At 48.4% G+C, this 26,879-nt stretch overlaps 1 protein-coding gene across 5 annotated transcripts in view; it reads left to right on the forward strand.

Moving 5' to 3' along the window:
* Positions 1-25,876, forward strand: part of LOC116940485 (fibroblast growth factor receptor 2-like) — an 89,090-nt gene extending 63,214 nt beyond the window's left edge. For 2 of the 5 annotated variants that reach the window (XM_076065919.1, XM_076065921.1), the window contains 12 exons: positions 1,248-1,438; positions 3,793-3,937; positions 7,709-7,908; positions 8,950-9,098; positions 9,735-9,856; positions 10,143-10,253; positions 10,945-11,147; positions 11,984-12,106; positions 15,144-15,214; positions 15,845-15,982; positions 21,050-21,155; positions 21,585-25,876. In XM_076065919.1, the coding sequence (XP_075922034.1) occupies positions 1,248-1,438; positions 3,793-3,937; positions 7,709-7,908; positions 8,950-9,098; positions 9,735-9,856; positions 10,143-10,253; positions 10,945-11,147; positions 11,984-12,106; positions 15,144-15,214; positions 15,845-15,982; positions 21,050-21,155; positions 21,585-21,833 (1,808 nt within the window). In that variant the 3' untranslated portion in view covers positions 21,834-25,876. Of the gene's footprint in view, positions 1-1,247; positions 1,439-2,530; positions 2,670-3,792; positions 3,938-7,708; positions 7,909-8,949; positions 9,099-9,734; positions 9,857-10,142; positions 10,254-10,944; positions 11,148-11,983; positions 12,107-15,143; positions 15,215-15,844; positions 15,983-21,049; positions 21,156-21,584 lie in introns of all 5 variants that reach the window. The other 3 variants (XM_076065920.1, XM_032950375.2, XM_032950374.2) reach the window with 3 other exon arrangements.
* The last annotated feature ends 1,003 nt before the right edge of the window (positions 25,877-26,879 follow it).

Here is a 26,879-nt window from a genome sequence, read left to right on the forward strand (position 1 = left end):
GATCCATTTGATCAATCATCTTCACGGCCCATTTTTAGGTCATTGCAGTTACTTATCTGCCGTTGCCAGGGATGCAGATTTTTGAGAGATCGCTACGGCTCAGGGCGGCTTTCATCCAGCAGTGGATTGATCATGGCCGATGGTGATGATAATAGAACGTTTTAGGATCTGTTCGGGATGGCTATATTTTGTTCAGGAGTGCTTCTTTTGTTGTTGTTGTTACAAAAGCGTTCTAAAAACGTGCACATTTACCGGTGTGGTTTTGCGGTTAAGGGGAATTGGCCGTTTATGCCCAAATTTACGGGCGAACTTTAGCTTTGAGAGGGGGGCAAAAAAAAATCGCAAACAGCGAGAACGCGCAGCTCGAGCGGCCACGGCGGCCGCGAGCGCCGCGGCAGGGGCCTCCCACGTGGCGGGCGTCGCGACGACGCCGCCGCCGCCGCGGCGGGCATGATGATTGCCCGTATCCCGTCCCGCCCCGCCGCTTTCCGAGGGGCCCCTCATTACGCCGGTACGCGGCCCTCGCTGCGTGCCAGTACGCGACTTCCTGCCCCCTCCCCCCCCCCCCATGTGCCAGCACGCGCGCTCATGTACGCACACACACACGTGTTCACGTCTACAACTAAGGTCCCCCGTGTAGCCTCAAGAGACTTTTCGGGCAAGTTCTTTGAGCGAGTGGCACCGATGAAGGCCGGCACGGCACACGACGGGGGAGGTGGGTGGCCAGCACCACGCCCGGCCGTACTTTGTCTCCCGAGTGGCGATTTTTACAAACCACACCAGGTGCTCATTTGAGGCCGAGTCGACCTGATATGGACCTTGGCTGGTGGGGTTCTGTTTTGTTTTATTTCAAACGAAGCTGTCCAGAAACGCTACAACACTCGCAACGATATACCAAGAACAACATTTTACCAATGCAACTTTTTTTTTGCTTGTTCCATTAATAACATTCAACTGAGGCGATGGAACGATGAAATCAGCTCGTGTGCAGTTGCCCGGTGGATTATTACATATCGGGATCGTGAGAGACGGCAGCAGCTTGGGGAGACCTTCATCCAGCAGTGCATGAGCCATGGCTTTGATGACGATGATGATAGTCCGACATTTTCTCATGGCGCTTGTTCTCAATGCTTCGGGTCGGTCCCTCGCCTCCTTCATCTTTCAACCCTTTGAACCTCGTCCCCTAGAGAACTCATTTATCCTGACTCGCACAACCTCGGGGCCCCTTTTCCATCCCCGCCATGCAGAGCGCTCGCCCCACCGGCCCATCCTGCAGGCCGGCCTGCCGGCCAACCAGACGGCGGTCGTGGGCAGCAATGTGGAGTTCCACTGCAAGGTGTACAGCGACGCGCAGCCGCACATCCAGTGGCTCAAGCACGTGGAGGTGAACGGCAGCCGCTATGGTCCCGACGGCTCGCCCTACGTGCAGATCCTGAAGGTACGGCGCTCGTTGTGTCGAGACGATGGGGCGGCCCGGTCAAGCGAGTTGAAAGCGCGTTCCCCAATGGCCAATTGGGATTTTTTTTTTTAAACGTTCAAATGGAATGTGTATACGGCTGTTTATTAATAGACGAATGCGTGCCGTACGTGTTTATTATTGGATGTCCTCAAGTTACACGTGTGTGTTGTGTTTTTATGGAGAGCAGTTGTGCAGCGGTTAGCGCGCTGCACTGTGAACCAAGGAGAGCCGAGTTCGATTCCTGCTCATGGCTACCAACACCGGTGATGATTATCTGAACTGGTCCCGGGCCTCCCCGAGGTCGTTGTATAAACATCGCCACTAGGGAGGCAACGATTCGTGGTGCTGGCCACCCACCCTCTCATGTGCCGTGCTGGCCTTCAAAGGTGCTCGCTAAGAGCACTTGCCCCAACAGTCTGTCAAGGCTATGGGGTAGGCAGTGTTTGTGTTTGTGGATAATATATTAATTTTCTTGTATGTTCAAGAGTGCGTGTGTGTGTTATGGTCTCTGGAAAAATGATAAATCTAAGTCTGCGACATCTGTGCAATGTGTGACATTCGCCATTAAACCCCCCTCTGTGCCTTTTTTTTTTAAGCATCCCGAGCCGGCTACACACACACACACACATAACTTAAATTGCCGTCGGCGTGAAACGCATCGCCATCCCCTCGTTGGCCCCGATGCGGTGACAGTGCCGGCCTCTGGCGGGGGGCCCCGCTGGCTCTCTCGAGACAAGAGAGTGAGGAGGCTTAAACCCGAAGCCGACTTGACTGATGCTCGGATTAATCCTAAAAAGCGCACGGAATCACTCGTGGACACCCCCCCCCCCCGCCCCCCGACTGCTTCCTGAAAAGAAAACAAAAAACTTAAAACAAGCCAACGACAAAATGTTAGATTTTTACCGCCCCGTCCGTCGGAATGAATGGCGATGGAGACACGGTGCGGGTCGCGGCCCATCTTTCCCGATGGCTGGCTACCCGCCCCCCCGCCCGCCCCGTACGCTTCGTCTCCACCGTGGCTCACGGTCTCCTGTGTGTCGGTGTTGTTGTTGGTCGGTCTGTGTGTTGTAGCGATCGGGGATAAATAGCCCCAGCCTGGAGGTGCTGACGCTCCACAATGTGAGCGAGGCGGACGCCGGAGAGTATGTGTGTAAAGTGTCCAATTATATAGGCGAGGCTAATCAGTCGGCCTGGCTCGCAATACGAGAAGGTAACGCTACAGCCCGACCGCCCGCCCGCCCGCCCGCATGACCGCCACGGCCGCCCTGCGTGTTGCTGGGTGCATGAGGGGCTCCCCTATCCCCCCCCCACCATCGCTGCCCCCCCGCTCCCGGTGCGCCCGTCCGCCTCCTCTTCGTCTGCTCCGACCCTCCCTGTGCAGGGTGGCCGGGCGCAGGGCCCCGATGGGCGGTGGGTTCGGTTGGATTCCCCCGCTTGCAAAATAAGGTCGACTCTTCCCGAAGCGACGTTATTTTCAGTGCACGGATCAAAGGCCATGGAAAAATCCCCACAGTATGGCTCATTACAGCTCTCCTGCCTCCTGCCATTCACCTCTGTTCCTAGAAAATTCAACCACTCTCACTTTCTCATTTCTGATATTTGAATCATATGTTTGACATGCTATATAATTTTTAATGCAACATTAAGTAAGAATGGAGCTTGTTTAGTATCTCTCTTTTTACTATTTTACCTCTTAGTTGGTTTTAATATAAACACGTTCTGTTATTGCATAACTCTTCTTTTTTTAAACAATACTTTATTAATCCACTTTACGTGACAAAACTATCAGTCTTTACCTGCCTTTCTCTAATACCACTGCTTTATAGAACTCCTTGCATCACATGACTTCGGTTGTGACCCCCCTCCTGCTGTTCTTGCTTCTGCTGTCCTTATCCACTCGCCCTGTGCCTTGGCAGCCACAGGGTGCAGGCCAAGGCAAGGCTGCGATGAATGAGTTGCACTGTGGGCCAATTTCTCCATGCCGAGGTGCCTGGCATGGCCCTTCGAGAGGGTCTGCCCTGGTGGTGTAGGGGTTAAGGTGTGTGCGTCCTGGTGCAAAGGAGATGGTTTGTTGTTGGTGCTGTAGATGTTGGTTGCATTTACCCTCTCTCTCCCCGTTTACCCCAATTGCCATTCCCCTGTCTCCCACCCGCCCTTCCCTCCCTTCCCACAATGCACCCTCAAAAAACTTCTGCAGGGTGATGGGGCTGCGTTAGAAACCCCATACGCTGTTGGAATTTCAATGGAGTTTTTTGTTTTGTGTCTCTCTCCTTCCCTGTTCACCTTTCTCTTGTGCTTTTCCGTTTTTTCTTTCCATTGTTTATTTTTTTTAGACGGCCGGAGTCAATACCACAGACAAGGAGATAGAGGTCCTCTATTTACAGAATGTAACATTTGACGATGCTGGGGAATATACTTGTTTGGCGGGTAATTCCATTGGGATCTCTCACCACTCTGCATGGCTGGTTGTCATCCCAGGTATACATGGACAAACTTCAGGAAGGCAGCCACTAGCTACAACGCTGCTTTGAACAGATGGTCCCAAGGCCTCGAGCCAGAAGGCTTGCACTGAAGCCGCTTAAATGAGCCGTAAAAAAAGAAAAAAAACCACTGGCGTGTGTGTAAAAGCCAATGCATATCAGGCAAAGTCTTGCGATGGCTTCTTAGCTGAAGCGTGGACTTGCACAGTCTTGGTTTTCTGTGTTTTAAGTTAATGTTTCTATATTTTAGCCGTGGTTATCATCCCGGTAACAATCGGTGGCGCTTCAGGTTACCGTTATCATCGCCGTTGCCGGCAGCTCACCGTTAACTTAATTGCATCTTGACCTATGTCGTCACAAAGAATTAATGATGTCCATCGCTCAATTTGCAAAATTGCAATTTCCGCCGTCAGGTCAGGTTACCCTGAAGAGATGTTACGAATTCTAAATTAAAGTCATTATTATTATTATTACAACTTAAAAAATGTTAATGCCAAACTGTGCCAAAGTCAGACAATGCCACCCCGTTTTCTCCGGTCCAAAAAAATAAAAAATCCCCCAACATTTCTTTGGTTTTTGCACACGTCCGTCGAGTGAGAGCTAAGTCACGATCCTTAAACTCCGACACGGCCTTGTGGCTACCAAAGCAGCGTTTCTAGTGGTAACGTCACATTTTATGTGCGGTGTCTTCTTTGATAAATGCTATACGCGTGCAGTTTCCTACAAAGTGCTTCCGATTCACTGAAACTTGGGAACACGGCGTCTCTTTAAACAAACGGCAGCGGAGCCCTGTTGCAGGGGGTCCTTTCAGTGTCTTATATTGTGGCTTCTCTGGGCACGAGCAATTTGCATTAGGTGCACGAAACGCAAAACACGGTTCACAAAGTTGGCGGCGAGGCACGTGGGTTCGGTCTCCAAGGACAACTCAATCCCAACTTCATTGTGTGAAATTTTTTTTATTACATTGCACATTTTTACGGACTTAAAAAAAAACTTCCATCTCGTTTTTGCATAGTGTGGTGGTGTTATAATAATTGGCTGCTCATGCTCGGCAGTTGGCTGGCTCCTTGTTGCTAACTAATGTTATACTTGTCGAATATCTTTATGCTTTATCGATAGACGCGCACCAACACAGGCACATTACACCCAGCGGTTCTGCGGCATAGCGCACAGTTAAAATTTTTCGCTCATTTATTATAGAACTGCTTATCCACGTTGCGTCAGAATGTGGGACATCGATTTTCAGCGTTAAGCGGTGACCAGCGTGACGCTCGGCTCTTGAGAATTGCCGCCCAATCCGGCGTTCATTACGTTGTTTTGGCCCGCAAGACGGCGGTTCACATTTCCTTTCAACGGCGCAGTCTGCACGGCTTCAAAACGTCCGCATGCTCCTGCAGTTGCGCAGCCAGATAACGGCGCCCACGTCTGTGTCTACGCCCAAATTATCTCCCACGGTCCGGCATCCCTCCCGCCCCCATTGACTCCCAAACGCGACGCTAAATCCGCCTTTGAATTTAATATAGGAGTTGCTTTTTTGGACCGGCTTCGGAGCAGGTTGCCTACGCGCAGCCACTGAACACAGCAGCTGGGAATCTCTGCATCCAGTGTTTGGCGGGGGGGTGGCGGTGGGAAGGCGCAGAACTCTCAAGAGGGGAGCCTCCGTGTGGGCAGTATGCACACACGCTCCTCGACCTCCGGGTCAACCGTTTGGCAGTTAACGATGGCATCGGTTCGTCAATTTGGAATGAATCGTTACGCTTGCGATACGCGTGTCGAGGAGGGCGTGAGGAGGGTTTACGATTTGTCCCAAGTAGTACGCGAAAGGTAGGCCTGCTGCATCTAGGCTAATGGAGCGAACACAAGTGAGACAAATAATTGGCCTTGAAATTAAATCGTATATCCCGATTCGTGTTATACTTCATCGCATCGCTTAAGGGGTGAACTATTAATAAGCCTGTAAACTATATGGTTAGCCTTATGACATGCATTTATTGTTCACAAAAATAATTTACTTTAATACTATAGATGTAGATGCTTATATTTAGAAACATACTTTAATTGGCAGTGGATTTAGGTTTATTTAGTTATTTTTGGGATTTGTGCCAAATACTATTTATAAGAGTCATAAAATCGCTGCCTGTAGGTACTCCTTTCCAGTCATAATAATGAAGCATCGGGTGGTCAGTTTAGCCCGTAACATGAGGCTTGCTTTTTTTTTCTCCGTACACACGAAGTAGAAATTTTTACACACGTGCTTTTTTTTGCCAGCATTATTACTTCACGGATTTCAGAGCGACAGAAATCACCTGGTTAGGTGTGGGACAGGTACTGGCTGCCCATTGAAGCTCGCGAGAAGGTCCCCTTTTGACTTTTGAGCAGGAAAAGTTGCCGCGGAAACAACAGATTGTTCATGCGCTCCAGCAGCCATCCCTCGCCAAGGCGACCAACCAGATTGGATTTTTTTTTGATCAGCCACTCTTAAAATGCATTCCAAGAGAAGGACATAACAACAACAACAACAAAAACCCCAGGAAAACGTCCTTAGAAAGCCTGTGTCCAGATGGGTTCAGATGTAATCGGAAGCACTTTGTAACGCCGTGGAAAGTGTGCAGTTTGTATACATTCGCGTGTTTTGTTTTTCTGCATGTGGGTGTTGATGCCTAGCAGCTGATGCCGCTGTCTTTATTTTACGAAGCAGCGGTAGCAGCAGTTGTTCCCTCTCGGCACCTCGATAATAAACGAGCCTCCGGTTTGGGCAGATGCTGCTCTAAACTCGATTATCTGGCCGAGAGGGGCTGCTAGGCACTGAACCGGAACTGCTTTAGCTGACGAAACACAAACACTTGATCCAAATATGGCTTTTTTTTACAAGTCAAGTCTATTTTTTAGGGTTGCATAATTGACTACAGTACTGGAGTACAATTGAATATTTTTTTTCAATTGAAATGCTAATTTTGTATATGTACGAATGCTAAATTACGTGAAAAAATGCAATGTTAAATAATCACAAAGGCTATTCATATTATTATGAACATCTCACATGCAATGTTGGCCTTAAGTTACATTTTAGAGTGATTTAATAATTCATTTAAACACTATTGGTACATTATTTAGATCTTGTGAAATAGATATTAGGCTAGCAATTAGGGTGGGTCTCACTGATTAAGCTCAACATTAAAAAATGCAACTTTATGTTGAGGAAAAGCTATAATAAAAGTTCTGATTTTTTATTATTAAATAATTAATATTTTGAAACATGTGCACGAGAGGGGACTCATAAAAAATATTTTCACAAATTCTAACGCATTTCTGACACATTCCGCAGTCTCGGTCCGCTAAAGCAGCCCGCGTTTCGGTATTCCTGATAATGCCATGTTCACGGTTGAAAGTTTGAGATTTTCAAACTGGATTATCAGGAAAACATTGCTGAGATATTGAATGTTTCTTTTACTTTTGTTTTCATTTTGTGTGTGCAGTCAGCGCGTTTTAGTTAAGTAACTAGTGATGCTTATTAATCGCATTGAGTTTGTTTAGCAAACTTAACGAGATTAACACAGTACAGTGCTAAGGACCAGGTGCTCCTACCTGCCATAATCAAATGCATTGTTTAATCGTTAACATTTAGCACTTATTTATATGCAGCTTATCAACACAGAAATGCATACATAGTTACATCGCGTAATTACTGGACGGCACCGTTGCGTCGGGCGTTTGCTTCACACTGCGTTGCTTGACCTCGTGCCACCATGATTTCCCCCCCTCCCGACAGCGGAGAGCACCGAGGTGAAGGTCGGCCTCGCTCCTCCAGATTATTTGGAAATTGGCATTTATTGCACGGCCGGCTTGCTCGTACTCATGATGATTGCCGTCGTGGTATTTTGCCGAATGCGGACGCCTAAGGCGCAGAAGCCGCCCTTCAATGAGCCCAAGCTCTGCAAGCTCTCCAAGGGCATCCCTCTCAAGAGACAGGTGATTGTGATGATGATGGTGGTGGTGCCGCCACCAGTCGCAGTCGCACAATGTTTGTGTTGTGTGTGTGTGTCAGTGGTAGCGTAGTGGTTAATGGGGAGCGGTGGTGTAGCGGTTAGCACGCCGCGCTTCGAACCTGGCGACCCGAGTTCAATTCCCGCTCACGGCCAACACCAGTGACGATTATCTGAACCGGCCTTGTGTTTTGCCTGTCGATTTAGCCTCAAATGAGTACCTGGTGCAGTGTGTAAACATCGCCACTGGGGAGACAAAGGCGGCCGGGCGTGGTGCTGGCCACCCACCCCTTCGTGTGCAGTGTCGGCCTTCATACGTGCTCGCTTAACAGCACTGGCCCCAACAGTCTGTTAAGGCTACACGGGAGATCTTTGGTGGTGGTGCCACCATTCACAGTCGCACCATGTGTGTGTGTCAGTGGTAGCATATTAGTTTAGTGCACTGCGCTACGAACCCGGCAACCTGGGATCAATTCCCACTTGCGGCGAACATCAGTGGGGTATATCTAAACTGATTCTGGGCCTCCCCTTTGTCGACTCAGCCTTACATGAGTTCCAGGTGCTTACTTACTCCTCTTCGCTCCCTGTGGAGCATAAGGCAGCAAGAAGCCCACACCATGCCGGACGATCTTTAGCAGCGGTGTGTTAACAAACTGCCTGGGTAAACAAAGGAGGCCAGGTTTGGTGTTGGCTAAATTACTTTCATGTGCCGCGCCAACCTTCAGAGGTGCTCACTAACAGCACTTGCTGCGCATGGACAACAGGTCTGTGCACCGAGGGATTTACACGTTTTTTTTTTATCTCTGAAGCCCTCTCCTAAACTGCTAGAATAGTTCTAATAGGAAATCGACAATGTCAAATGTCTCAGTCTGTGTGTGTGGCTGTGGGTGTGCAAGTGTGTGCGAGTTTGTGATTGCGGGTGTGTGTGGCTCTGGGTATTATGTATGGTCGTGGGCATGCCGTGTCCATGCGTGCGTTCAACATCGACGTCCATTATTAACCACATATGGGATCCCGCTGCCCCCAGGTATCGGTGGAGTCCAACGGCTCTATGAACTCGAGCGTCCCGCTCGTGATGCGAGGCGGCCGCTTCTCGTCGGGAGACTCCCCGACGCTGGCCGGGGTCTCCGAGTATGAGCTGACCGAAGATCCACGCTGGGAGTTCTCTCGGGAATGGTTCGTCACCTGTTATTCTCATCATGATAATTTATCTTATTATTCTTGTTCCTATCGCTTGTTACTCAGCACGAAGCAAATGATTTTACCTGCCCTGCCATCCGAGGTAGAGCCGGGCTAACCGTACGAATAATAGTTGGGGGGGGGGGGGGGAAGATTCCACCGTTGGCTGCGTCACGCAGGGCGTGGCTTGTAGGGGGTTTCCCACCTTCATGAGGATCCAGGATGCCAGGGCAACCACAATTTATAAACGGTCCCGAGTAATCGACCACAAAAAGTAGCCGATTACTATTTTTAGTCGCCTTAATAGACGAATCACCCAGCTGTAGTCACAATCTATTACCCTGATTCAGTTCAAGATTATGTATATTATATTATTTTATCGTTAAATGTATCGCCTCCAGTTCCTGCAGGGATCGGCTGAACCCATGCTATACGGTAAAACACACGCATTGAAAAGAGCCGCTCTCAACGCACGCGATGGATCGTGCCGTATCGTGAGCTAGCGAATCGATGTGAAGCAACGAATCGGTCCTTCGTCAGGTGGCCTAGCGGTCGCGGCATTCGCTGTTGCCCCAACAGTCTGTTACGGCTACACGCGTGGGATCATTGTCTTTATTGCGTGCGCGTCTGCAGGCTGACGCTCGGCAAGCCGCTGGGCGAGGGCTGCTTCGGACAGGTGGTGATGGCCGAGGCGCTGGGCATCGACAAGGAGAAGCCCAACCGCAGCCTCCGCGTTGCCGTCAAGATGCTGAAGGGTGAGCCACGCGTTCCGGGCACGCCGTGCGCTCCGCACGCACGAACCGTTGCCGCTGACGCGCGTCGACAAATATTAAATCGTGACCGCTTTTATAATTCTGTGTTTTTGTCTGAACCGATCGACTTCACCCATGGGCTCTTGACAGTCGCGTGTGTCTGTTCACAACGCACTCTCTAACTGCACCATAAATGCACCGACGTATTGTTACTCGACCTAATGGCATAGCTCCATTGGCCGCAGTGATTTAATTCATTCGCCCCTTTTGTCCAATCTCCCACACGCAGAGGATGCCACAGACAAGGACCTGTATGACCTGGTGTCAGAAATGGAGATGATGAAGAACATTGGGAAGCACAAAAACATCATCAACCTGCTGGGCGCGTGCACGCAGGGCGGTGAGTGTGGAGCGGCGACTCCCTCGCGATGGGGGATTTGCACAGTTCCGTTAGTGCAAAGGCAACGCGGACAAATGTGGTGCAGGAACAGAAGCCGATCGCTCGTATGTATGTATGCATGCACGCACGTTGAACTTCTTTGACACCCTACTTAGCCAGGCGTGCTCATCAGAGGCGCTTGGTAATGAGTTGATGCTCACTTAGACGCATACTGTGTGATGCATTACGTAACGGATGACTGAAGGAAAAAAAATAATCACGAGTCTTGATGTTCGTATAAACATTGAGAGGTGGGCGGTGGGGGTTTTAATATTCATTGTCAGTCCTACTTCAGCAGATGGAATTCCCCTGACAGTTATATCAGTCCATTCACGTACTGTATGTTGAACTTCTTTTGCACCGTACGTAGCCAACTCTGCTAATCGGAGGTGCGGGAAACCGCTTCTTAGCTCCCGCAGAGTCATGCACGTCGACCCAGAGGCACCATGGGCCGAGTTGATCCACGACTGCGATTTGACATCTTGACCCTCCGGTTGCAATTTGGATTCATAAGTGATTTGACAACAGCAGTGTTAAGTCATCGTAACTCGGTCTCAAAATGTAGATTCTGATAATTGTCATTCCCAGCGCTTATCCAACCACCTCCGTTGCCCCCCCCCCAACCCCCTTAATCCCCCCCACCCCACCCTAGGGCCCCTGTACGTGATCGTGGAGTTTGCGGCGAAGGGGAACCTGCGCGAGTTCCTGCGCGCCCGCAGGCCGCCCGGCACGGAGTACACGTTCGAGGGCGCCGCCGCCGCGCAGGGCGAGCAGCTCTCCATCAAGGAGTTGGTGTCGTTCACCTACCAGGTGGCGCGGGGCATGGAGTACCTCGCCTCCAAGAAGGTTCGCCGTGTACGCCCGAGGACGTTGCTCGCGTCAAAATTTTTCCCCTTTCTCCTTTCTGACGTTGCCGCAAGGAATCGGACAAACGTCTCTTTTCCCCGATATTGCTCGAAAATGCATCGACGACAGTTTACAGGTTTCCCTCGCTTGATACGGTGCAGTATATGCGTTCCACAAAGCGAAAGCGCACGGCACGGCTGGCTGCCGAGTAGCGCACACGGTACGTACGGTACAGTACACACACAGTGTTGTCCCACGTCCGATCGCATAGCCGCGTTATGGGTGAATTCAAACCAGATGGAGGGAATTTTGGGTAGAAATAGGATATACGGTAGACCGTACGGACCAAACCCGCATAGAGTGAGTTAAACCACTATTATTTATCATGATTGGTACTGCCGTATATGAACGCGATTATGCCACTTGCACACGCGGTTGTTTTAGATGCTTCCAAAGTCCCTGCCTCTGTCCACCCAGCGGCATAAACGGGCACACCACATTCGTTGTGCAAGAGGAGGTCACGTGTGGTGGGGCAAACCGTGGGTACACTTCCGCCCTCTTCCAAGATGTTTTGACGAGCATGGACGAGTAGGCCTGCATGGACGAGTAGGCCTGCATGGACGAGTAGGCCTGCATGGACGAGTAGGCCTGCATGGACGAGTAGGCCTGCATGGATGAGTAGGCCTGCATGCCCTCTGCAAGGGCTCTCTCGAGCGCCTTCGACTGGGAGGCCCCTCCTGTCCACAGTGGTATGAGCGAGCAATTGCAGGGCTGCGCATTTTTGCCTCCAATCTTCGTCGATTCGCGTCACGCGCGCTCTTCGCGATGATGTTTGTGCGACGCAGTGCATCCACCGAGACCTGGCGGCACGGAACGTGCTCGTGACGGACGACAACGTGATGAAGATCGCGGACTTTGGCCTCGCCCGTGACGTCAACTACATTGACTACTACAAGAAGACGTCCAACGTGAGTCTCGAGCCACTCGACCGCCTCCGCCCCCACCACCGTGGCCTCGTACTGCCTGGCGTCTCGCGCTTTTTCGTCCCGCTTCGTACTGGCCTCCCACTTAACCGCGAGAGCAACGGGAAAGGAGGCTGCGAACGTAACGAAGAGGGACGACAATTAGACGGAGAATTGGAAACAAGAATAACGGGCGTAATTCACAAGATAAAAAAATATATATTGAAACGGATTTGGGCAGGACATCTAGCGAGGACATCACGTGACAGATGGGCAGCGTGAACAGCAGAATGGAGGCCGATGGAGCGAGAAAGGGAGGTCGATAGTAAATGAAACGGCAGTGCGAGGGTAGAATATTTGGAGGAGCGCGCAAGATGGAGGCGGCGGGGGATCGTGATGGGTGGACGGCATTGGGTGGGAGCCCCTTGGCCCAGTGGTGGCGAGATGTTAACTCCCTCGCCTGGTATGCAGGAGTTCGTGGGTTCGATCCCGACCCCGACGCCTGCTGTGTATTTGGAGTTTGCGTGTCTCTCCCAGTGGTCACGTGGATTTTTCTCCTGGTCCTCTGGTTTTTCCTTCCACATTTAGAAACATGACTTACCAATGATAAGTCACTTCGTTTAGCTATCATTTGTGACCAGGTCACTTCTGAAAAAGACCTATGTAGCTCAGGGGGCCTTACCAGGTAAAATAAAAAAATAGTTTAGTTTTTAATAGTTTATGTTTGTGGTTCAGAAAGAGCGAGGCTGCTTCCTTGGCTGTTTGCAGCTCAGAGCCACCATCACATTAACCATTGAGCACTGCCGAAGCTTTCGGCTGATGAACGCAACGCTTATTATATTCTTTTGCTAAATGGCTACAAGTAATTACCTCTCTCATGGTGTAGCGGTACACCTCCCGTAGCGACTTGGTGAGTTGTCATTGGTCCAATTCAACATGGGATTCATTTTTAACTTTGGTGAACATCATTTGACTAAATCTTAAAACGGGAGTGCGGCAAAACATCCGGTGGATTTTATGCACCGTCAGTTTAGCCGTCGGCGTGCATACGTGTCATCAAAGATGTTTTTACGAGTAATGAACCCGAATTAAAATTAAGCGGCAACCCAGTTAACCGCTGCAAACAAACTTAATCCGGGTTTATATAAAATGTAATTACGGTTAATTGACACCCGATGACAATATAATTCTATTAAATTATTTCAGGTAGTTGAAACATCCACTTTTGGTACAGTTGCGGTTCTAATTGCTTTTGAAAATGTGCTTTAATTACAATTGAAAATGCAATGATCATTATCATAAAATAGCCTTGTGTAGCACGTGTGCAGTTGGGCTTTACAGTAGCCGTAGTAACGCCCAGCTGCATAACCAAGTAAATTTAAGCCAAGCCAGCAATGCCAAGTGAGTGAATAACATTGTCGGTTAACTTAAGCGTCTATAAATGTGTTCACGTCTAATATTTTACGTGAATATTTTGACATTTAGGGAAAAAACGACAATTTTCAACATATGGCACGAGCAGGTTTTGTTTTTCTCCCAACTCTCCCTCTGCACGATTTCCTCAAAAAAGGCTTTATGCACTTTTCATGACCGGTCATTTTTACAGCTACAGGTCAAGCAGATTAGCTTACGCCCTTTGTGTGCAGGCATTGGAGAGCCCCACCATGCCCCCCCCACTATGCCCCCCCCCCCCCATCAGTCCCTCCCCTTTGTCACTGCGGTTTGTGGCGGGTTTAGAGAGGTGGCCCGTGAGGTGAGTTTGTTTTGCTTTCACCGGCGACGTTCGACACCAACACCGGCGTACAGAATATTTGTCACGGTCATGAAATAGTGAAAGGAAGGGAAAGCACGGTTATTTATTTTTCTTGAACATTTTATATTGGAAGAAGAGGAGGGCAGAGACCTTTGAAACCGTTTGTGTAGCTCATGGGAAATGAATTATTTTTTTTAGGCTTGCTGTGGTCGGCAAGGATGAGTTTGAATGTTTTTATTGGGTTGTTTGGATATGATTTTTTTGGTATATGAGTATATTAACACGAACAAAGGCTGTACATACCACAGTGCCAAAACCCAACCAGATTTCCTTCCATAGATATCTTTATCGTGAACATTTTTTTGCTTTTTTTGTCGCTAAAAATTCCTGTTCTAATAACTTGCATTGAGATTAAGACAATTCCTAAAACTAAATTCTTTAAAGTTCAAAATAATTACGTTAGATGATGGCAAGAATATTCCTTACATTTTAACATGAGAATATTACTCGTTCTACTTTGCAGTGCAGGGTATGGTGCTTATTTTCCAGATCGGCATGCAATGTTCCTTCACAGGTTAATCATTCTTGAGCCTGATCTGTCACATTGCCTCCTTACATATTGGCCAAGTCTAATAATGCAGGTGCACTTCATTAACACCGCTCAAATCCCAAAAAAGTAGAGGGATTATAGGCATTCATAACGTCCACGTAAAGAGGATCAGGTGCGCTGCATGTAGATTGTTGCAATGAAAACGGAGACCTGTGGTGCGCCGTTCCCCAAAAGAGACGTCTGTTAACGGCATCCGTGCTGCAGCTGAGCCAGGCTGCGTGGGTAAATCGCGCCGCTTAAAAGGCCCCAACAAAGAAGAAGCACGTTCGGCGTTGTAGCCACAGCACGGTGGCTCACTTGACTTGGGCATCTGTCGGCGCTTTTGGTTGCACGCACGCAGGCACGCATACGCAGTAACGCACACACACACACACAGGAAGACGTAACTCGCTCCGGAGCGGCAGACATGTTGCTGGTACACGTGGTTTTGCCGCAAAGCCGTTATAGACGGTAGACGCTGGACACTAAGTGCAATTTATATAAGCACGCCTCCGATAAAATCTAGACACGCGCTTACATTACGCTAGTGACGGTGGCGGGGGGGTGGGGGAAGGCAAAGGGGAAAGTTTCTGATACGAACACACTGCTTTGGATATAAGCACAGCTGGCCTTGCCCCAAAATGAGTGTGCTTTTGCCTGGATTCCACCGACCGGATCGTTGCGTCGCTCTCGCCTTTCAGGGCCGTCTGCCGGTGAAGTGGATGGCGCCGGAGGCCTTGTTCGACCGCGTGTACACGCACCAGAGCGACGTGTGAGTACACCTCCGCAGCGGGCTTGGGAGTTGGTGGGTGGGGGGGTGGTAACTTGGCTTTAACTTTTAAGCGCCAGGTGAGCCAGTGGCACGACCACCGAGTGCCGAACGCGTTTTGCGATATCGCCGGTTTGTCGGCTATCGGCGCTCGCTCGCCGGTGCCGCAGAGGGGCTGGCCCGGTGCGAGACGCGGCAAGAAGCGTCCGTTGCCGTACAGCCGGCGATGGCGTAAACCCGCGTGCATAACTTGCTGCGCGCAGCCCGGCTATGGGAACTTCTGTTCAAGTCTGTAAATGAAAAAAAAAATGATTGTAATTGTAACGACTGACAAGTTTAAAACTCATGCCTATAGACTGCAAATCCATCGCTGTTAATGTGTAAGATGCTGTATCAACGATGAAGATGAGGATCATCATGTGCGGTTGTTGTGGTGGATGGAGATGACCACCAGGCCACACACATCTGAGTGGGAACGCATTCTCCCTTACAGAACAAATTGCATTCATACAGCATCGCCGTACAGAACAGCGCGACCGTCAGTTAGAGAGTGTGGGCAGTATGGCAGTGTGCGAGCGTGTGTCCCTGTCTGCTGCTCGCTCACGTCCGTTGCTCCACGTTCGTCGCATTCAGGTGGTCGTTCGGGGTGCTACTGTGGGAGATATTCACGCTGGGGGGCTCTCCCTATCCGGGCATCCCCGTGGAGGAGCTCTTCAAACTCCTCAAGGAGGGACACCGCATGGACAGGCCGGCCCTCTGCTCCACCGAGCTGTAAGTAGGACCCGTGTCTTACACAGAGCATCCTTGCCAATAACGTCTGGCAGTTCACTCGGCGTTGGTTCAAGCGAGCCCGACTCTGCTGATGAAACATTTTGTGTTAAAAACTGATCCAGAGCTTTGCTTGTATTGAACCGATGCTGGAGAAATTATGCATTCCCAGAAGGTCTTGTGGTTGATGGGAAGTGTATTTTTTTATTTTGTTACGTGGAGGGACAGTTCTGTGAAATGAGATATTGTGTGTTTATTTATTTCGTACGTGTCCGTTTGTGTGGCTCTGTCATAGCAACCGTAGGTGTCAACCACAGTTCATAAGCATGCACTGATGCATCAGTTCTTAAAATCCACAGCTTGTGCTCACGATACACGCGGCGTCGAACCTAACCTGTGAGCGTCGTGTTTCTTTGAGATTTGCCACTCCGAGCGCTACGTTAACCATAACTACAGGATAATTAGCAGATCACCAAGCTGGTATAACAGCTATACCTGGCTGAGTCAAAATCCTACCAGTTGTTTACTTGTGTGCTTCATTGCTGCTTATTGCTCACTTGGTCCAATTCCTATTAATGTAGCATTGTTGTTGTGCATACTGCATACATTGAACTAACAATCAGGTGTTGGTTTAGCAAACGGAAGACGTTATCGTTTAAAAAAACATAAGAACCTGGCCAAAGGCACGCGTTAACCCATCGCGCGTTTTTCCAACTGCTTTTGGAAAATAATCACGACTCGACCATCGACAGCGCTTATGTCCCCGCCATGTTGAACTCCCGACGAAGAAAGAGAAATATTCTCGACCAACGTAGCACCACGTCCACTTCTGATGGTGACAAACCGAGCCTCGTGGGACGACTTTTAAACATAATAGTCGGATATGATGCCACAACTTGGCATCATCGCATTAATTGGACACTGGTACAGAAAAATAAAGAGCAATGGACTGCTACTCATCGGTGCATGCTCCAAACACCAAACAGCAATTTATCACAAACACTTTTTTTTTCCAAATTTAAATGGATAACGAGAGAGCATCGTGAATTTCCCCCCCAAAATCCAAACACAATGGCAACTCATTGACGACACCCCCCCCACCCACCCCCGTTCGATGTCACGATCTGCCGGACGTGTGGATCACTGCCGCCGTATGCGTGGGCAGATTGTTGGGCCGGCCATTGCTTGATCCATTCCAAACTGTCACTTGGTGTTGGAGCCACAACATCGCAGGTTAGCCATCTCAACCGAGCAAACGACTCGATGACAGCCCCCACAAAACTAAGCCATGCAAGATAAGCTTTCTAACAAAAGCATTTATCCCAGTCCACGGACATGGTCAGTCACGTCAGTGTTCACAATGAATGGGCTGCCCTTAGCGATACAGTTTATTTGCCTGCCCTCGTTACCTTGGACACGGCCAAAGCGGTGCCACCAAGAATTGGTTTTATGCCCAACGACGCTGAAATTCAGCCGTTGCATCGCAGGGGAAATGATTCGGCTCTGCAAAAGTGACGATAATGATGATGATTATGGCGACGATCATGAATTACAGTATAAAGTCGAGCTCTTCACAGCAGAAGTTATGTTTCTAAGCTCCCTTTCTCGGTCTCTCGTGATTTTCCTCGACAAAGTTTTTGGGAATGACTATAAGTTACCCCGACACCTACAGGGCTATCCCCATCCTTCTGCAGCGGCGCTGTCCATCGCAGAGTTTTGTGGAAACAAAACATGGAATGGAATCGTGGGCACAGAGCCAAGTTGTTGCATGACTATGAGTACACCAACTACAGCATGACAAAAACAGCATCCCCACTACAGCATGACAAAAAAACACCATGCCTCGCAGGAGGAGTTGCCTTGAATAGGCCGGCACGTGTTGACTGTTTTTTTATTTAAGAAAGATCCTGTGCAAAATCTGGCACGTATAAAATGTCAAATAGTATGTAGGCTATTTGAGATGGTAGGCTATTTTTAAGAAGGATGTTAAACATTTATCAGACAGACAAATATGCGTAACATAAATGTATTACAGACAGCAGTAGGATACCTACCAACAATGGTATTTAGAATAATTAAAGCAAGGCAAGTACAAATTCTTGGACGCAAAAAATGAGAAAGCAAGACATTTAATATCGTGTGGACTTCATTAAATATACTGTATAAGCAATTGGGTACAATTGGGAGGGCTATCCAATGCAAAGCTCTTGAGTAAATATCATGGACAGAACTAAATGTAAGGAAGGCGCCACGCCTCTGAGAAAGGACGCCGCACAAAGAGAAATTGTTTGGCACTTTCTCCTTTAACTGATTTCACCTTTGCCAATTTGGCTATATTGTAATTAAAATTATCTTAACGTCATTTCAACGTGAAGCGCTACACTTTGGAAACGTCACTTCTTGTATTGTGTACCTTTTTTTTAAACAAAGTGACTGCCGTATTAACATTTTGGGTCTAAAAACAACCAACTCTGCCCCTCCAAGTTGCGTGCACAAAAAAGCGAGTAGTGTTTAAAAATCAGATCTATTACTCCAATATTTAGCAAATATCACCTTTAAATGTTTACTTTGGCTTACTTAACAATCACTTGTGTCACTCAACGAGGGTCTTGCACCAACACAAACAGCGCTGGGGCGGCCCGGCCTTGTGTAACGCAGACATAAAACAAATGGCTGTCTGTCCACAGCGGGGTACTAATCGCGTAAGCACCGACGACATGGGAGCATGAAGCAAGGCAGATTTTGAAATCTCTTGCGTCCGGTGATTTATACACGGCGGGGAGCAGGAGGGGGGCCGTTCGGGGGTGCTGTGTAAACACGGCAGTGAGTGAGCGCGAGGAATGTGTGCTGTAATATGCAGGCTGCTGATAAACAGCATTGGCCTGAAATGGCATGATAATGGACTGATTGAGAGATGGAATGTTATACAGTGGGTTGGCTCTGGGTCACATGCTAGGTTGGTTCTCTCTGAACCTTCCTGTTGAACTCTGACCCTGGCATACTCAGACTGGCTGGCTCGGTGACACAAGCAACCTGTGTCTGTGTGGAAGATGGCCTATCTTACTTTATCTTCAGGCCTGCGATCAGATGCCAATGTCTACCCCCAAGCTAACCCTAGCCCTAACCTTACATCCTTCTTCCCTCCTCCCCCTTCGCATTCCAAACTCCTCGACCTCCCTGTGTGAATTGGGATGCCGTAGGTGATTTACTGCAAGTGCGTGCAGGTGTGAAATATTTAATTTGGAGCGAGCAAAGTTCGTGCAAAGTGGCACGGCTCAAACCCTCGCGTTCTTTTGTCTGCGTCTATCCCCCCTCACTCCACTGCGGCCACTTCGCATTCCTGCTCCACACCTAAAGCGAAGGATGTCAGCTATTAAGCGATGCATTACCTGGGATTTTTTGTTTGGCAGAAATGTGCATGTATTTTAAATGCAGAAATCCAAAAGAAAGAAAATTAAATACACGAGGTAAATGATTAGGGAGGGTGTAGTTCACAGTTTACAGTTATGTACGGTCGTGATTTATAAGGGGAAGGGGGGGGGTGAACGCTGCAGAAAATTGCGTGCAAAGTTGTCAAATTTATATCACATTGTATTATATTCACTTTTATGTGCTAAGCTGAGGAAACCTTTTCTCTGCCTAATGGAAACTGATTTAAGTGTTTATGCGAACAGGGTTAAGCATTACGCTAATTTGCCACTTAATTCATTATTCCCCAGTCACTTGGTTTTAATCAGTGTGAACAATGATCGACCAATTAACAACCATGTTCAGCGCTGACATGTGGATATCTTTATAGTCTTGTAACCAGTGTGTTACACATTTAACGAGTCACCGGGAAACATGATACAGCTGTGGAAGTCCTTCTCAACGGAATCGTAAAGGCAAACGCAGAAGCCTCTCGTAGGCCGGTGGACACTCTCTCAGGTGGCTTTGCTCATCTTTGGTCGTTCAGAAATCACGTTTACAAATTGCGCTCGTAAATCTCAATCGGAAAAACCGCGTTCGGAAACCGCGTTCTGAAGTCGCGTTCAGAAGTCACGTGGGCCGATGCTTTAAATCCCCCGGTCGCCGCTGGTGGCGCGCGCGTGCCGCGGAGGCCGGCTGCGAGTAATGAGCCGCGCCGAAACGGGAAGGGCGTGAACTCGGCGAGGGTCGCCAGGGGTCGATGCGGAGATTGTGAAATTTTGCGCGCTTTTGACGCGTTGCGGTTTCGTGTCCTCCTCCGTTGGTATTGCCTGCTGCTGCACAAGCGGCTGCTTTTATCGTAGCGACTGAAAAAAAAACACACGGTACCGGTGGTGTGCTTAATCTGTCTAATTTAACACTCAAATTGAGGCATGAAAGGGATATGAGATATACAATTTGTACTTGTATGCTTAATTTATGTTTAGTGACTTGCTTCGCTTTCCTATACTTTGCAACCCTTTAGGTTTTCGTATTGTTTTGTATTGTTCGTTGGAACTTTATGACCCGTGCTTCTACTTGGACATCTGTGAAAAAGAGCTGCCTAGCTCATCAGAATCTTCTCGTCTAACTACAGATTCTGATTCTGACTTGTAGCATCTCACTTGAATGCCGGGTGCTTCATTGCTGCATTGCAGTAAGTTACGTCCAACAGTGCCAACGCGCGTGTGTGTGTGCAAGCTGCATGACCCAGGCCTGTATGTATGTATGTTGAACTTATTTCGCACCGCACGTAGCCAACCGTACTAATCGGATGTGCGAGGGGAAGGACAAGAAAATAAACACAAAAAGCAGTTCTAAAGAAATGAGTTTTCAATCGAGATTTAAAAGTCCATAGCTCCAGTGGCTTCCTAATATAGGAAGGAAGAGCGTTCCAGACGGCCCTGGAAGAACGTCCGAAAGCGTGCGATGCGGTGACCATCTTGGTTCGATGGCCAGCCAAAAGCCACCGCTGCGAGGATGACCAGAGTTTGCGTGATGCTCCTTGATGGAGATCGGCAAGGTATTGCAGTTCCTTTGTGTGTGTAATGAGTGTGACCTTATATTTTTTTTTATGAGGCAAAGCCTGGAGTAAACGGCTGCCCGTGCTGTCTGCGTGCACAGGTACATGATGATGAAGGATTGCTGGGCAGCTGTCCCCTCGCACAGGCCCACGTTCAAGCAGCTGGTGGAAGACTTGGATCGCATCCTCACCATGACCGCTCAGGAGGTATAACGCAAACGCGCGTGTGAGCTGCCGAGTCCACGAATGCAGCCATGCGTTGCTGATGACGATCTTGAGCGTCGTGTGCTGGTTGTTTCACGGAGGTGAAAAGTCTTAAGGTTACAAACGAGTTTCTGAATCGGGAATACATTTACAACTATCAAAACGTTACTGTTAAAGTTGCTTGTTTACTTTTGTGGCTGTTGACCAATGACGATTTAAACTGTGCAATGTCTCTTTAAGTTTTATTTTCCAGTAATGTTTTTAAAACAAATATGTACCAGTAAAAACCACCCTCCCTTCATAAGTCCCCCTGTATCATTTAACCACTCTGCACCGAGAGATACTTTAATGGCATCGACGAATGTTCGTTAATTTCACCGAGTAAATGTTAACCCTTTTGGTACTGTGTGGCCCTCTACGTGCATGCGTTAGGAATACCTGGACTTGTCGGCCCCATTGGAGCAGTACTCTCCGAGCTTCCCCGACACTCACAGCACCTGCTCTTCCGGCGACGACTCCGTGTTCTCCACCGAGCCCCTACCCGACGAGCCAAGCCCGCCTCCGTATCTACCGCCCACCCTGGTGCCCACCCTGGCGCCCACCCTGGTGCCCACCCTGGCGCCCACCCTGGCGTCCTCTATGCCAACCTCCCTGTCGCCCTCCCTGCAGCTTTCAACGTAACGGAGGCGCAGCAGCCGTGCCGCCGCTGCCGACCCAACTGTGTACATACGGGACATTGCTAGCGCCTTCAGCGAAGCGAGGTCGAGAGAGACGCTCGGATATGAATGAGACGCTGGGAGAATTTATTCAAAGGGACTCGATGATCAGCTATTGCAGGCATTTGCGAGCGCTGCCTGCCGCGTTGTTGTTATCGAATCTCGGTGAGAGGGCCCCCGTACGACAAGCCAGCCCTCCCTGACCTTGAACGAGGCCCGCTGGGAATCCGTGAAGGATTTAATGCTCGTGTGACAAGCGTCTCCGTTTAATCACACTTGGCAGAGCGCCAGCCCAGATGTAACTCCAAAAGCCGGCCCGTGGTTAAGTCGTCAACTTAGGTTCCTGCAGTCACTGCTTTGTTGAAGCAATCGTGAGTGACAGCCGAAAATCCTCCAAGCAGCGCTGTGCGATCTTCTAGCCTTGATGCCGGTCAGGCCTTAACGCGTTTCCCACCCCCGCTCATCCGTGCGTTCGCCCCTCTCCTTTTATCACCGTACGCAAAGGATCTGTGCATTGCGGGATGCCTGTGTCGGACCCGAGTGGACGAGCAGAGGTGGCCTTACTTCCCGGTGAAGCTTCCAACTGCATGACAACCGACGGGGGTGGGATGGGGGGGGGCTCCCAAAATTATCTTCAAAGCGGTGCCTTGGGCTACGTTTATACAGTTCATTTGGTGGCCAGCGGGACTGAATGTATTTTCGTTGCCAATTGAATGGTGGCCTCAGGTATGTTTCTTGTAACCCTCGGGGAGCCTGAGAAGCCAATGCGACGGCACCCACACAGTCGCTTTTGGAGTTTGAAAAACTGCAAACGGGAGCCGTAAAGGAGCAGTTATCGGCTCCCGTAGTGCAAACGCACCGTCGCCTGAACGCGTTTTGAGGCAAAGCAGTCGTCAGCTCTCGTGGGTTGATTATGCCTGTCCGCGGTTCTCATATCTCACAGCAATATACCATACGGACTGGACTTGAAGTGAAACACCAAGAAAATATTTACGCATTTTCATTGCAGCCACCTTTGCTATGGTCAGCAGCTGACGGGGGGCTCAAAATTGGATGCGGCGCCATCGCTTGATTGGCCCCGGCATTAAATAATAATGCAGGTCGCATTATATTCCACTTCTTTGGATAAATCACCCCCGTAGATGCCGCTATATTTTGAGAAACGACTCAACATGCAGCCTACATTGAACACATTCTGTGTGGGTGGCCCATCACACCTTATGCCTCGTCATCAGACTGATTGGTGGTGGGGGCAGCCTGCTATTGTTGTCTCTTCGTTAATATATTTGCAAGTGACAACCCGTGGTCTGGGAGAATGAATGGTAAATCGTCTGCCTCCAAATGAGCTCCTTGGAAGAACCACCAAAGGAGCATCTTGTTTCCAATGGCAGTAAAAAACAAAGCAGCGCCACTCTGGTGTGCGATTCACCTCGTGAGTGAGCAACAGACGGAGGGGAGAAACGATGAGGCTTCTGTGAAAACATGAGGAGGGGCGGAGGGGTGCTACTGCAAGCTTTGGAGAAATTTCATCCACCACAGCGGTTGTTGTTGGGCGTAGCGTCAGACTTCACTCATTTGTACACGTTTGATTCCTTGAAACATGAAATGGCTGAATGTAGGTAAACTTGCAACACAAATTTGAGAACTTAAATGTTCGAACTACAGTAATTTATTTATTTTTTAACAAAAATAAAAACATGCTAAATTTGTAGCTTAATTTAAACTTTAATGACTGGTGTAATTTGTATTTGCCAGATATTTTATCTTTTTTAAAATGTATTTTTGCATTGCCTCGGTTTTCACGGTACATCTGAAATACCTTTTTAGTACTAATGACACTAGATATGTACATTTAAAAAAAAAATATTTATCATCTGAATGAACACTCAACTTTGCGGACATCTGTGCTCTCAAGACAGTGCCACTCGTGTGTGGCGCTGGAAATAAGATTAGTCAGAAGAAGAAGAAGATAACAAGATAACAGGGCACTGCAAATGAGTTAGGACAATGGAAAAGGCACACATTTATTCTGCAAGACTCATGCCCTTTGGCCGATTGTGAACCAGGAACACAAGCCATTTGTGCGGACGCTCTCAGGGTTTCAACCTTATCTGCCTTCCGGGAGCCGGGGTGTAACAATATTTACATATCGCTTTCGCCATAAGAAAGCAGCAAGAGGTAATACAACCCGCTTACAAAGTTAGGTACAATTCATTGGCGATTCACGATGACATACAGCACATTATACTGTATATGGATTTAAGATGCATTCGTACGTATGGTTATGTGTGTGTATACATGTTTTAAATGTTAGGCCAGTTTGCATTCATGATGAAATCTAACCACGATTAAACGGTAAAGGAGGTTTTTTTTTACAGCAAACTGAATACATGTTTAACAAATTGTATTGTTTGAAATTAACAGCTTTCAGTTTTGTATTATGCACAATTACAGGCTTATTGATAAGTACTAATACAACGCTGCTAGTGGTTGGTATATTTGACATCTAAAGCGAGGCTTAAGATTACACACGTAGCAGTAGATGTATATTCACCATGATGGCACAGTTAAGGGGCTCCTGAAGTCTGAATGCTAACCGTATTATTCCTCTTGTTAGTGATTTGTAAAATAAGATTGTAACTCTGATCGTGTCTATAGTTTGTACATTAGTTCGTGTGGACATTCCAGTGCCTGCTGCCCCCAAACAGCGTGCCGAAATAAGAAGTGACGTTGAGGAAGAAAAATTGCAGGCTGATCGGCGTTTTGTGTTCGTCCATGCGCCTCTGCCCGCACACATTGCGAAAAGAAGATTGTGCTGCCCGTGGCTCTTTGGTGGACTTTTCAAGAGTGGTGCAAGCACGTGGACCTGAAAACTCACTCTCTGCATATATGTACCAGTGACAATTTTTATATGGAATCCAGACAAGGCAAGCACGTGCGTTTTTAACAACTACTATACTTTGAATGGCAATACTTTGGAGATGGTGGCGCTTCCAAGACAAGCCTACATGGGATGTTCTGCAGGCTATGGTTGGGTTTCCTTGTGAATGTCCGTTTGCAGTGCCAATACACCGATCTCTTGCCATTGTGCCTAAAGAGCAAAGCTGTACTTACACTTAATACAATATTACGCAAGTTTGGTTAATATCAACGACCAATTTTACTTTTAATAAGAACTATATCTGAATATGTATATTGAAATAAATTTTTAAATAATATTGGCTCTTAGATACAAAGAGCATACATTTACAATTTCCTGTGTAAGGCAGGGATATACTCTGTAACACTATGGTTTAGATTTGTACTGGAGCATTCCTATATATAAAAAATATATAAATATATTTACATGTAAGTGTCTGCCTTCTAAAGAGCAAAGCAGTTATTACAGTATGGTTTATGGCAGAATTTACAACAAAGATTTATTAGATTTATTAACCTAATTTATTGATAAATTTTACAAAATTGTTGGATTTGGAAACAATCTTGTAGTTAATTCCTACTAAACGAAGGTGTATAATGTTTATTGTTTTTCAAGTTTTAAATGTTGCACAGGTTGGTTGCGTTCCTGCATCCGTTGTCCAGGAGCTGTTATGATCCCCCACAGCATTGTGGGTTTCCCGACAGCCCTTCGAGACCATGAGGCCTCGCCAAATAAAGTAATTCTGTTCAACTGGGTACCGAGGTCTGCGCTGCCCCAGTTTGACTTTGTCCTCAAATGCAGCAGCATCTCCCCCAACAGAGATGGCGGTTGCACACTGCCCCCCAAAACATCGGGAATTAAGCTGCGACCAATTCCGATTTTTTTTGGCGAAATAATTGTGTTTTTGCTTCGGCATGTTCAGAGTAAAGTGGTTTGAATAATGATCTCCGAACTGCTGTTAGCATATAAACCATGCGAGCGTGAAGAAAAAAACTCGTGACCATTAAGCCTGTGTGATTTACTCACTCCTGCATGGGATCAACAACGCTTTTGTGCATTTCAAAAATAAAGTTAAGCCTGTCTACTCATTGTCTTAATTTTTGGCTTCTGATTTAATTGCAAGGAGTTGGCAAGGCACATCAAGAGTGTTGCCGAGGGATTAAGGAGTAATCTGCAAGAGCCGCCGAGGCAAAAGCCAAGTCACATGGGTCCCGTGGGGCCCCGTGGCCTCTGCCGGCGGATTTTTTCTGGCAGCGATTCTTGCTGCAAAACGAACGTCGCGGAAGGAATACTCGACTGCTGTGACCCCCTCCCCCATACCTGGTTTTTTTGCGGCTGAACATTTTGCATGCTGCACTACGAGTCCGATGACCCGAGTTTGATTGCGTGGCTACAGCTAGCAACAGTAGAGCGAAAAGGGCTTACTCTCGAGGGCTTGCTTGTGTAGAGGTGTTATGGGACGGGGACACGCGGTTGTCGGGCGGTGGCTACAACCACGTCCGCTACGGCCACCACCCTGGGGGGCTGTGGGGGATGCTGGGATCCCTCCCAGCCCCACCCCTCAGTGAGGGACAGTATAAAAGGTGGGACATGGGGAGCTGAGAGGCAGTTCGACTCAAACAAGATGAAGAGCCAGTGAAGAAAAAAGATCGACTCGCTAGACCCTGGAACTCCTTTGGCTCGCTGTCCTTTTGAGGGCCGGGCAAAGCAAGCCAGGGTGTGACACCAGAGCCGCGAGGGCCGATGTCCTTCTGAGGGCCGGACTCGTGTGGCTGGTGGTCGGGACCTGCGCCGAAGCTGGGCCAGGTCAGACAGCCTCATGAGAGAGGACCAGGATAGAGGGAACCAGGGAGCTAGCGTGGGCTAAAGCTCGGGGACCGTTCCCTCTGTAGAGAACGGGTGAAGAGGCCGTTATCTCTTCAAGTATTAGATTCGATACTGAAACAGAAGTGTTTATAATAAATACGTGTTGCCTCTAAGAACAATCTCCGACGTCGATAAGGCCACTACACTTGGATGGGCCCTGCACCATCGAATGCCCCTTATGGCCCTTCCATGTTTACTCCCCAAACAACAGCTCTACCGGCCACC

The sequence above is a fragment of the Petromyzon marinus genome, chromosome 9, assembly GCF_048934315.1.
Source record: "Petromyzon marinus isolate PM22_M1 ecotype Great Lakes invasive population chromosome 9, UKy_Petmar_22M1.pri1.0, whole genome shotgun sequence".
Lineage (NCBI taxonomy): Eukaryota > Metazoa > Chordata > Hyperoartia > Petromyzontiformes > Petromyzontidae > Petromyzon > Petromyzon marinus.